Genomic DNA, 13171 nt, shown 5'->3' with positions numbered 1-13171 from the left:
CCTCGTGGGGTATCCTTGATCATGAGGAAGGTTAGAAATCAGCCTACAACTACAAGGGGGGAACTTGTCAATGATCTCAAGGCAGCTGGGACCACTGTCACCACGAAAACCATTGGTAACACATTACGACATAACGGATTGCAATCCTGCAGTGCCCGCAAGGTCCCCCTGCTCCGGAAGGCACATGTGACGGCCCGTCTGAAGTTTGCCAGTGAACACCTGGATGATGCCGAGAGTGATTGGGAGAAGGTGCTGTGGTCAGATGAGACAAAAATTGAGCTCTTTGGCATGAACTCAACTCGCCGTGTTTGGAGGAAGAGAAATGCTGCCTATGACCCAAAGAACACCGTCCCCACTGTCAAGCATGGAGGTGGAAATGTTATGTTTTGGGGGTGTTTCTCTGCTAAGGGCACAGGACTACTTCACCGCATCAATGGGAGAATGGATGGGGCCATGTACCGTACAATTCTGAGTGACAACCTCCTTCCCTCCGCCAGGGCCTTAAAAATGGGTCGTGGCTGGGTCTTCCAGCACGACAATGACCCAAAACATACAGCCAAGGCAACAAAGGAGTGGCTCAGGAAGAAGCACATTAGGGTCATGGAGTGGCCTAGCCAGTCACCAGACCTTAATCCCATTGAAAACTTATGGAGGGAGCTGAAGCTGCGAGTTGCCAAGCGACAGCCCAGAACTCTTAATGATTTAGAGATGATCTGCAAAGAGGAGTGGACCAAAATTCCTCCTGACATGTGTGCAAACCTCATCATCAACTACAGAAGACGTCTGACCGCTGTGCTTGCCAACAAGGGTTTTGCCACCAAGTATTAGGTCTTGTTTGCCAGAGGGATTAAATACTTATTTCCCTCTGCAGAATGCAAATAAATTCATATACTTTCCACAATGTGATTTTCCGGATTTAATTTGTGATGTGCTATCTCTCACTGTTACCAATAACCTACCCTTCAATTATGGGCTGCTCATGTCTTTGTCAGTGGGCAAACTTACAAAATCAGCAAGGGATCAAATACTTATTTCCCCCACTGTATGTGTCAGGGAGACTGGATAAGAGACTTTTTAGCATTGATTTTGTTCAGCGAAGACGTGGAGATGATGAGGAGTGGGATGCACTGGGATGGCAGGAATCAAAAAATCAAATATGAGTTTTCAGTCGGATTTATATTTGGGGAACGAGGAGGGGAGGGTTGGGGTTGCTGCATGTCTTCTGCCCAAGGATTTAATTTCCTAAAGAGTTTGGATGGGCAAAAAAACCAAAAACTCATGAGAAAAAAAAGGTTCTTTAAAATAACAAAACAAAGTAGAGCTTCGCTCGGTGAAATCTTTATCCGAGTCAGTGACGTAGGAAGGGGGGGGCGGTGGGGCGGTCAGCCCCGAGTGCACGCCGCTGGGGGGTGTCGGCGCCTCGCTGGTTACTTGCTCTCTCTGCCCCGGAACAGGTTACTTCCTGTTCCGGGGCAGAGAGAGCAAGGAACCAGCGAGGCGGCATGCACTCGGCGGATTGGCCCTCCAACCCGCCCCTCACCGCCTTCCAGGTATGCTCTCGCGGGGGGGGGGGGTGTTGCGCTACGGAGGGGGGAGGGTGTGTCGCACTGCACCCGGGGGGGGGGGTGTGCGCAGCGGCGACCCACCCCGGGTGTCAGCTGCCCTCGCGATGCCACTGATCCGAGTGTTTACATGAGGGATGTTTTTCTTTTCCTGAAGCTGCAGGAGGTTAAATCCTTGGACAAAATAGAGTTTCTACTGCAAACTTGGACAGAACAAACCAACTTGCAGATTCTTTGGTGGCAATTCTATAAATTGATGTCAAGATTTAGCGCCTCTATGCTGTAAGCTTAGCGTCAGTTCTTTAATGGCATCTTGGCACCAGTATTCCATTATGAAACACTATTTATTTATTACATTTGTACCCCACATTTTCCCAACTATTTGCAGGCTCAATGTGGCTTACATAGTACCGTAGAGGCGTTTGCCAATTCGGTTGATAGCAGATACAAAGTTATACTGTGGTCAGATGAGGTAGGTGTGGATCAGGCATCATGGGGTCGAAGGAAGTGAAGATTATAAATTGTCCAGTACGGTCATTAGTTATGCTGTGTTGCTGGGTGCGGGGATTTCACTAGGGTGAGTCGGCATTGGTCTGCCTAAAGGTTGACACCAACAGTTACGCCAAGTCAATAGCAGTTGTAACTGTTGGCACCCAATCGTGCCCTGAAGTGTGCATAACTTGAAGAATTCTATAAGTTGTGCACCTATCTCTGAGACACACCCATGACCTGCCCGTATGTATACCCCCTTGCAGTAGAATAACTACTGTATACAGTGCTGAATGTTAGGTGCTACTTCCATGCTGAATTTTCGGTACAAAAAACCGTTCTGATGGATGCAAGGTGCCGGAACGGGACAGAAATGGCAGATCTGTGTGAAAACACACAGGCCCATTTGTAGAATAGCGCCTAAGTGTTTCCGGGCGGATCTGCAATAGGTGTGTGGCTGTGGGAGGAGCATGGGTGGGTCAAGGGCATTCCCTTAAAATGCATGTAGTGTTATAGAATAGCCTGGATCCATGCCCTACTTGCGCACCAGGATTTAGCCAAAGTTCAATGCGGATCCTGGCACTGCGTGCTATTCTGTAAAGGGCGCCGATCCCGGAATGCCAGTCATAGAATACCGTTCAGCGCTAGTCTTTCTCAGAGCTGAATTTTGAGTGGCATTTATTGAATGCAGTCCTAAGTGATTTTGGCATGGATCTTATAGTATAGCGCCCAGCGCTTTATGCTCGTAATCGCCAATTAGTGGGGCTATTTTGTAACCTAGATACTAATTTATAGAATTGCCCTTTTTTAATTTTAATTTTTTTTCTTTTTTCAAGCCAGCTTTCGCCCAGTCACCCCCCATTTGCCCATCAATGTTGAGCGGCAGCAATGTTGTGGGTTTTCTGAAGAGCTGGAATTTGATTTTAAATTTATTTCAATTAATTATAAATAAATATATAACAAAACTCTAGGCTTTCTTATCCTGATCCATTTCATACAAAGTTTGTTTGACTATTCATGATTTTATATACTGGTGTTACTTAGCTGGTGACAGAGGGGTCCTTTTACTAAGGTGCGCCGAAAAATGGCCTGCGCTGCTGTAGTCACGTGTATTGGACGCGCGCAGGTCCATTTTTTAGCACAGCTGAAAAAAAGGCCTTTGGGGGGGGGGAGGCTGAAAATGGACGTGCGGCAAAATAAAAATTGGCACGTGTCCATTTTGGGCCTGAGACCTTACCGCCACCCGTTCACTTAGCGGTAAGGTTTCACGCATTAACCGGGTGGTAATGGTCTACACGCAAAGAATGATGATTACCGCCCGGTTTCCGCTGCACGCCGGAAAATAAAAATTATTTTTCTAGCGTGCGTAAAAAACGAAATTACCACCCGGGCCACGCGGTAGCCGGGTGGTAACTCTGAATTGATGAACGTTGGGCGTGTGCGTAGGCGCCTACACGGCTTAGTAAAATGGCCCCGGAGTGTAGGAGCGTAATGAGCACTGGGAAGCTCTGATTTCTGCTCCACCCTCACCAGTACAGGCTGTGATGACAGAAGGCTGATCTGCTCTTTCTTCCTTTCTATGTTCTTGTGTTCCTTTTCTTCCAGTTCATGGATCTGTGCTGTCTCTGGCGTCCAGTGCGTCCTCCACGTATTCCTCGGTAAGACTGATTGCTGCCCTTCTCCACCTCTTTTTTTTGTCCCCTCTGGTCAAGTACTGGAGGGCTTTGGATGTGGATTGTCATCTTGTTCACATTTCAAAGGGTGCTCATGGGTGACAGCCAAGAAACAGCCTGGTTCAGTCCTCATGTGTCCTATTACACGTCTGGACTGGCAGCTCTAGTTTTTCTAAGAGAAATAAGGAATTGATAAAGCCAGAGCTGCCATGGGAGTAAAACCAAGACTGGCTCAGCCTGAACTTTACGTCATGGAGCTACATATTATTTCACCAATTGTTGGCTGCTGCTTTTGCTGCCCGGTTCCTCCTCTTCCCCTCTGTCCCTGATGACACTTTGAAAGGGACAGGGTGGGAATTGCTTTCAGGGGTAGTGGTTTGTCTAGGGTTACCGCAACCAGGCAGATTTTGCCAATCTGCCCGTTTGTCCAGAAATCCGGACAAATGGGCAGATTGCTAGCCTCCCCTCCCCTTACTTACTACTGCCCTGGTGGTCTAATGACCTCTTCCGCCTTTGGGGGAGGAAAGAGCCCCCTGTTTCCTGCCCGGAGCGCTGCCCTGCATGCATCCTTCCTGTTCATGATCTCGGTGCCGATTCATAATGGCCGCCGAGAGTTGACGTGACCTCGTGAGACTTCAACTCTCGGCAGCCATTTTGAATCAGTGCCGAGATCACGAACAGGAAGGATACATGCAGGGCAGCGCTTCGGGCAGGAAAGAGGGAGCTCTTTCCTGCCCCAAAGAGGTCACTAGACCACCAGGGCAGTAGTAAGGTAAGGGGAGGGGGGGTGACGGGGAGGGGGAGTGGCGGGGTGTGTGACAGGGGGAAGGGGAAATGTGACAGGGGGCAGGAGCGAGGGTGTGAAAGGGGGAGGGGTGGGGTGTGAAAGGGGCGGGGCATGTGTCCTTTTCGGGGGACAAAATATGGTAACCCTAGGTTTGCCTGATATAATGAGTGGCCCCTCCAGCAGGGTGGTTCAGATAGATGTGTTTCTCTTTCATACCCATGAATTTTAATTGTACTGCACTTCGCATTGGAGCCAGAAGGTGGAGCTGGCAGGTCTGAGAGTGTGACTGGACAGAGTGGGGCACAGCTGGGGCCGTGGCTGGGGCAGAGTGGGGTGGAGCCAGGGGTGTTACTTAAAATCTCTTTCTTCCATTACGTAGCTTCCCACTATTCCAGAACCTGTGGGGTTTCTCCTCAAGGATCATGCTGCCTTAGTAGCTCTGGCATTGTGTTCACCTTTGTGAACTCATATGCCTGCTCTGTCTTCTGTGCTTTGCTGGTGTCTTAATACTGAGGCCTGCAATTTTAAAGAGCACAGTGCAGGCATGGTTCACTTAGGCAGACAAATTTGATGATTGTATTTGGGGAAATTTTCTGCCAGGCTTGTTAACCTACATTTTGGCCTTAAAATTCTTCTAAACTTAGGAGGCCAAAACTTAGTGACTTACATCAAGGCCTTCTATTGGTTCACCTTAATTTAGATGCCTTTGTTGGGAACAAAGCAGGTACATTGAGGGTGAAAAAGAAAATCTTTTGGGAGAGAAGGGACATTACTAAATACCAAAAATTGAGGAAAAAAAAACAAACGGAAAACTTTTGCCATGTTCACATCCCTACTGCTAAGCTCTAACTTTTCCCAGTGTTCAGCTAACAAAAGGGATTGGTCAGGGATTGGTGCTTTTTCTCTATATTTTCCTTTGTAACCAGCTGCCTTCTTCTTTCTTCTCTGCACCGCGCTCTCTCTCCTTTCCGCTTCTCAGGCTGAAGAAAGAATGCAGTCGGAGGTACTGTGTATTTCTCTCTTATGTCTTCTATATTAGCAGCCATTAGCTCCCCCCCCCCCCCCCCCCACCACTGGGAAAAACAACTGTGAATCATCAACATGTGCATTTTCTTCCCTGTAGCAAATTCGTAAATTGCGGAGAGAGCTGGAGTCGTCGCAAGAGAAGGTGGCTACCTTAACCACCCAACTGTCAGCCAATGTAAGTCGTGCGCATGGGGGAGGTTTCACACTTGGCATCCCAAGGTGGAAATTCTCTTCTGTCTCGCTGCCACAGAGATGTTTGAGATGGAGAGCAGTACACTGTTATATGTTTCTAACATGCTTGAGGGGCCGTTTACTAAGGTGCGCTGAAAAACGGCCTGCGGTAGTGTAGACACGTGTTTTGGGCACACGCAGAATCATTTTTCAGCGCACCTGTAAAAAAATGCTTTTTTTAGAATTTTTGCCAAAAATGGACATGCGGCAAAATGACAATTTCCGCTCATCCATTTTAGGTCTGAGACCTTACCGCCAGCCGTTGACCTAGTGGTAAGGTCTCCCGCGGTAACCAGGCGGAAGTGGTCTATGCACATAAAATGCCGATTAGCGCTCGCGCGCCAGAAAATAAAAATATTTTCCGCTGCGTGTATCGGATGCATGTCAAAAATGAAATTACTGCAAGGGCCACGTGGTAACTCAAAATTGGCGCGCGCGGGTGCCTACGAGGCTTAGTAAAAGGGTCCCTTAAAGCACCAAATCAACACAGAGCTATGTCCTACTCCCCTGGCTCTCACCACTTTGCACAAAAGTTACACAGCAGCCATCCTCTAAACCACCTCTCACTAATGTTCCTTCCTGGAAGAACCAAGATAGATATTTTCTTTGTAAGGAAGTGGAAGGGTGACAGAGAATATTCTTTCTCTTTCCTGGTCTGCAAGAGCTTGCAACACCTTCCTTATGGTTGTGGAGAGAGTCAGCAGTGATGGAGCAGCATAGAGAGACTCTGGTAGAGACAAATGGAAGAAAGGGGAAGGCAGGAAGAGACAGGTCAGATAAAAGAGAGAGACAGGCTGGGGAGGACATAGGTGAAAGGTAGTGAGAAAGAGAGAAAGAATAAAATTATCTAGTGCCAAGAAACAGAAGAGAGAAAATACATACCAGTGATCAACAACAAAAATTTACTTTTATTTTGTGAAAGTATTCTCGAGTCTCTTCATAATTAAAGAAGTTTTATGACGGCCAGATTCGGAACCATAAAATGAGGTTTTAATGAATTCTGTTAGAGCAAAGAATTTGTAATACGTCCAAATCCCATCCTTTTATGTGAAATAAAATAAATAAAGTTACAGAAGTTCAAACGTAACTTTTTGAGGCTGCTTGTGGACCCCTGACACAAAAAAAATCAGCTTCTCTCAACATTTTGGATCTGCTACTTTAGTCACTTTTTCCCAGAAACATTTGTGATATCTTAAACTTAAAAAAAAATTATTTTAAATATTACAGAATTGATGGCTAAATTTAGGAAGATTTTCTGTGAAACTTAGGGGCCCTTTTACTAAGCTCTGGTAAAAACGGCCCTACGCTAACAGCAGGGGCCGTTTTCGCCGCGTGCCGAGGCCCTTTTTACTGCATTGATTAAAAATTCCGAAAAAAGACAAGGCTGTGCGGTAAGATTGCTCATACCGCATGACCATGCAGGAGGAAGCACTGGGCTCCCCGCTAACCCAGCAGTAATCGGGTAATTCGAGGCGCTGCCCAATTACCGCCGGGTAACCCCCTGTGGAAATATTTTTTGAATATTTACTCTAGTGCCGGAAATGTTGCATGCTGGGGATGGAGGGACCACTGGCGCCTGCGTTGGGCCAGTGGTAGCTCCAGATTGGCATATGATAAGCCTGCGGTGGGCTTATTGCCGCTTAGTAAAAGGACCCCTTAGGATCTTAGACAAGCTTGCTATTGGATCACCTAAGTTTAGGTAAATTTGTTAGGACTCTAGCACTGAAAATCAGTTCTGAGCAGTGGCATAGCTACGTGGGGCCATGGGGGGCCAGGGCCCCCGTAGATTTGGCCCTGGACCCCCCTGCTGACGATCCTCTCAATCCCCGTCTCCCACCGCCAACCCTCCCCCCACCGTCTCCCTGGGCTACCTTTGCTGGCGGGGGACCCCAATCTCCGCCAGCCGAGGAGGTCCTCTTCTTCCCGCGAAGGCTTCGTTCTGTTTCGGACGTCAGACTGAAAGAAACAGAACGAAGCCTTGCAGATCAGCCAGCGAGGTCCTGTTCTTCCGGCGCAAGGCTTCGTTCTGTTCCTGTGATTCTGACGTCCTGCACGTACAACGTGCATGACATCAGAAACAGAACGAAGCCTTCGCAGGAAGAAGAGGACCTCCTCGGTTGGCGGGGCTTGGGGTCCCCCGCCAGCAAAGGTAGGCGACGGTGGGGGAGGGTTGATGGCGGGAGGGGGGGTCGAGAGGGTCGTCAAAATTGGCGGGGGGGGGGGGTCGGCAATGGCGGGAGGGGTCGATAGTGGTGGTGGGGGTCAGTGGCACTGGGGGGGGGGCTAAAATGTGCCCCCTCTCCTCGGGATCTGGACCCCCCTCCCGCCGAAATATGGCTACGCCCCTGGTTCTGAGCCACCTTGACCATGAAATAAAAATCTTGTGGGAGGGAAGGGACACCTCTTAATATCACCACCTCTCTAACACCCTCTACCCCTACCTATCAGACAGTTCACATGATTAGAATATTCATGACTCAAAAGAGCTGACATACTGCATTTGTGTGGACAGAAGGTATATGATGTAGTCAAGGTTACCAATGTTAAGGTACAGTCAATGGTGCTAAGCCACCTGGATTACTGTAATGCCATTTACGCCGGATGCAAAGAACAAATCATTAAGAAACTCCAAACTGCCCAAAACACGGCAGCCAGACTCATATTTGGAAAAGCGAAATACGAAAGCGCCAAACCCCTAAGAGAAAAACTACACTGGCTCCCACTATGTTCAGACCAAAATCGACTAAAGCTGATAACGGTAATATGTAAGCCACATTGAGCCTGCGAAAATGTGGGATACAAATGCAATAAATGAATAAAGGACTTAACTAAAAATCAGTATATGCATAAAGCTTCTCCTACATCAGCACGCAACTACGGAACGCACTACCAAATGTCATAAAAACAATGCATGACCTAACAACCTTCCAAAAATTACTGAAGACCAACGCTAACCGTGCAATAATAACATAGGCACACAGAAAGCCACTTAATGCGCGTCCGCTACGCACGCCCGAAAATAAAAATTTCAGACGCACGTAGCGGATGCGTGCCAAAAATGAAATTACCGCGAGGGTCATACGGTAGCCAGGCGGCAACTCCATTTTGGCGCGCGTAGGTGCCTACGCGGCTTGGTAAAAGCGCCCCTGAATGTCTTTTGGAACATTTTCTTCTCAGGATACTGCTCAGAATTTTGTTCCGCTACGACGTGGCTTGTGCTCACTTCTCTGGCTAGAAATGTGCTTCCAGGGAGTGTGGTGGAATCATCTTTGTCCAACTTGTTCTGCATTCTTGAAGCTGTTCTGGGAAAGAGCCCAGAACATCTGCTTGGGATGTTGCTCTGGTAAAGATTGTAAAAGAGGGGTTTCAAACTCCAGTCCTCGAGCCACAAACCAGTTGGGTTTTCAGGATGTCCCTAAAGAATATGTGACTACAAAATTGCAAGGGGTAATTTGACATATCCTAATATTGTGGCTAATATATCTTGATTTTCCTCGTTTCTAATAATAAACTACTCATACATTATTCAATTTGCATATATCATCATCCAACTTATTCAAATAAATACAATAACCAATACAAAAATTGAAAAAATACAAAACATATGACAAACAACAAACAATACCAAACGGATGATGTCCGACGCTGTCCTTGTTTTGAGTCAATTATCAAAACGTTCCTTTATTTATTTATTGCATTTGTATCCCACATTTTCCCACCTATTTGCGGGCTCAGTGTGGCTTACAATACATTGTGAATGATGGAAATACAATTTGTTACAGTACGATTATGGGTTACATTGTGAAGAGTTATGGGAAGACAAAGTCAAAGTCAAAACATCATTAAATTAGGAGTCTCGAACCCTGATCTTGAAGAATATGTGAGAGAGATTTGCATTCTTACTGACTTTATTATATGTAAATCTCTCTCTTGCATACTCATTAGGGATATTCTGAAAGCCCGTTTTGAAGATCAGGGTTCGAGACTCCTAATTTAAAGTGTTCTTTGGTAGAACATACAGAGCCTCCACTGTGCGGCATGTCACTCTTGATTCGGAGCACAAAATCACTTTTGCTTGAGATGCTACTCTGACTGTCTTTTTCCAATTGTCATTTTTGTTTTAGGCCAACTTGGTGGCAGCCTTCGAACAGAGCCTGGTGAACATGACGAGTCGCCTCAGGCACCTGGCAGAAACAGCAGAGGCTAAGGTGAGGGGAAGGCTGGGGGGGTTCTCTAGTAAATTTTACTAATTGTTCTCATCAGCTGCGTGAAATACCCATATGGGCTTGATCTGCACTCTGTGCCTTGTAAGCAATGGTGGGCCTCCAAATTTACTCTGTGCCCCTGGTTGGCTGATGGGGGTCCCCAAACCCCACCAACTGGAGACTTCGTCTAGTGCTGGTCTGCGGCGCCGTCGCATTGCCTGTCCTGCTCTCTCTTCCCCTCACATCGGGCACGCTCCTTTTTAGTGAAATTGAGCATGCTCAGTTTCACTAAAAGGAGCGTGCCGGACGTGAGGGGAAGAGACAGAAGTGCCTCCACAGGCACATAGGTCATGACCTCAAAGATTTAAATTAGTCATGCCACATCCCATCTCACCCTGCATTAGCCCCACCCCATTTTAGCCTCCCCCAAATCTAAGTCACCGACCACCTTTGTGGGAGAACATTCTATAGCTCAAGATCTGGGACTGAGAAAACCCTAGCTTTTGCCAACCTGCCTTCTTGGACACTTTCATTGACGAAATGCTTTATTCTCGGAAGACTTCAAGCATCTTCCCAGGGAGTACCGGTGCTGGCTTTACAGCTTTTAATACCTTGAATGCAGGTTTCATTTACTTCTCTCTTATTGATAGCAGTCTTATTCGGCCAAAGATGCACGACACTTTCACTCTAATTAGCTTTAGTCAAGTGGTGCCACCATTGGTTACTCCGTCACACCATATGCAAATAATCCCTCTAATATAAATGTAATAAGTACATAAGTAATGCCATACTGGGAAAAGACCCAGCATCTTGTCCCCGACAGCGACCAATCCAGGTCAAGGGCACCTGGCAAGCTACCCAAACGTACAAACATTCTATAGTAGTGTTCCTACATCAGCTTGTGGACCCCAGTGCCCCTGTGTCCTTTCAGGCCAGAATATGCCTCACCTCTGTTCATTTCCTTTATCTTTAGGACTCTGAGCTGAATGACCTACGAGAGACCATCGATTTCCTGAAGACAAAGAATGCAGAGGCCCATGCAGTCATCCAGGGAGCTTTGAACTCAGCTGACAATGCACCGAGAGGTGAATTTCTAGCTACATCTTATTAGAGTTGCAGAATAAATGCAGAAAATGCTTTGTGTTCTTGTGATTAACGTACACTATGTGATGTGCAGTTAGATTATTAATATCAGGCCCAATATTCAAACGTGATTTCAGCAGGCAGAATAGGCTCCTGCCCATTTAAATTGCTCTCAGTGGGCCGGCTCCCGATATTCAGTGAACATTGGCACTAACCAGCCATCTTGATACTGGGCAAGAGAGGGGTGTTAAGGGGACAGAGTTGGGGAGGAGTAGGTAGTTAGGGGCGCTGACAATATTCAGAGCCAGTGCACGCTTAGCTAAGTGGGAAGATAGTTCTAACTGTACCTGCTCAGCTATGTGGGTGCCAGCACAAAATATCAGCCAGTGTCCGCAGAGCTTCTGGCTACTGGCATGTACCTCGCCTTGTTCTTTTCTTTCCCTTGCCTATGACCCTATCCCCTCCTAAACAAGTCAAGTATCTCCCCCACATGACCCAATCTCCCCTCTTGACGTCTTCTGAACCACTCAAGCACCCCCCCCCCCCCCCACATATCCCAATTCCCTCTCTTGAACCCCCTGAACCAGTCAAGCAGCCTTTCTATCTCCCCACACACACATATCACACATTCCAGTAGGCCCCACCTGGTGGGCAGGAGTGAACCCCACTCACTTCTATTCCTAGTGGCTCCAACAGGAAAATAGCTGCTGTGATGTCTAGTGGCAGTTGTGTGGTACAACCACTGGACGATCAGGGATGGTCAGGTAGGCCATATTTGGGGATATCTTTGGTTGGGCAGGGGATCAGGTCGGGGGGAGGGGGGACACCTGATATCCTCATGCTGGTCTTGGCCTGTATTCAGCTGGGACCTGTATAAGTGTCTTATGTGGGTCCTGGCTAAATATATTGACTGGTATCTGCATAAGATGTGGCACCCAAGATATATCCAGTCATACCTGGATATGTAATGCTGGTGCCCAGACATGGTCCGACATTGAGTATCCAGACCCAATTTAGCCAGCCACTGTCAACATTTGATAAAAACTGACCACTGCCAGCTGACTATTGACCAGATCATTGTTATTTTGTTCATGTACACCTGGAAGCTTTCAGCTCAGTTGGAACCCACCCCCTTCTGGGGCTGTGGCACACTGAGCCTTCGGTCACAACTACCTGGGAACATTCCACCATTTTTACTCCCTACCTCTCCTTCTACTGTAATTCAGCCATCAGGGAGACAGGTCTCAGGAGGATTATAAAGACGCTGGCTCCTTTCCGAACCTAGTATGATACTCCTGAAAATCAGCCTTGAGTACTAGCTGCTCCTCCTTCCAATCTTGGGTGTTGTGAGTGCAACAGCCCAGTATCCTACCAACTAGATAGCACAGAGGCTGAGTCTAAGAAACAAATCCAAGTTTCTCCACATGGCAGCACTGCCTTTGAGCTATCTGACTGGCCTGAGAGTCAATTTTTCTGTTGAGTAGTTGCTGCATCCTGAGTTATTTCTTCTGTACACCTTTTCCTACTTACCATCTAGTCTGTGCATGAAAAGGTTTAGCATCATCTATTCCACCATCCTGGGGATGTCCTTCAGCCTTTTCCCCTCTTTCCTTTGTGCCACAGAACTGCGAATCAAGAGGCAAAATTCGTCTGACAGCATCTCCAGCCTGAACAGCATCACCAGTCACTCCAGCGGCGGCAGCGGCAAGGACGCAGACGCCAAAAAGAAGAAGAAAAAGAGCTGGGTAAGTCCAGGGTGGTCAGGAGTGGGGAGATCTCCAGCCCTTATATCATCCCAGACAGCATTTGCTTATCCTGCCGGTGCGTTCATGGCAGGTTTTCATTTTTTTTCATTGGTCGTTTGGTAGGAAACTTTGTGAATGTGTTGTTATGATTCCTATTAGAACTTTCTAGTCATTAGTTTTCCAAAGAAACTGAAGCAATCCCCACCCCCACCCCCAATCAGTGACTACTGTGTAAACCCCTCCTCGTTCCTCTGTTCTGTATTTCTGTCAGAACCTCCATTGTATACTCCACCAAAATCTCTTATCCAGCCATGCTTAGATAAAACCCCTGAAGAGCCTGGCCCAAGAAAAAAAGGATGGGCTCAGTCAT

The 13171-nt window shown here is 47.3% G+C and overlaps 1 protein-coding gene across 1 annotated transcript in view; it reads left to right on the top strand.

Moving 5' to 3' along the window:
- The window catches only part of LOC115481467 (neuron navigator 1-like), a 161035-nt gene that overhangs the window by 106245 nt on the left and 41619 nt on the right, over nt 1-13171 (top strand). The window contains exons 9-13 of the mRNA XM_030220610.1: nt 3657-3709; nt 5635-5712; nt 9893-9976; nt 10947-11058; nt 12680-12801. Of these exons, the coding sequence (XP_030076470.1) occupies nt 3657-3709; nt 5635-5712; nt 9893-9976; nt 10947-11058; nt 12680-12801 (449 nt within the window). The remainder of the gene's footprint in view (nt 1-3656; nt 3710-5634; nt 5713-9892; nt 9977-10946; nt 11059-12679; nt 12802-13171) is intronic.

The sequence above is a fragment of the Microcaecilia unicolor genome, chromosome 12 (assembly GCF_901765095.1).
Source record: "Microcaecilia unicolor chromosome 12, aMicUni1.1, whole genome shotgun sequence".
Classification (NCBI taxonomy): domain Eukaryota; kingdom Metazoa; phylum Chordata; class Amphibia; order Gymnophiona; family Siphonopidae; genus Microcaecilia; species Microcaecilia unicolor.
Note: the sequence above shows the minus strand (reverse complement) of the source record. Positions and strands in the feature narration are given on the sequence as shown.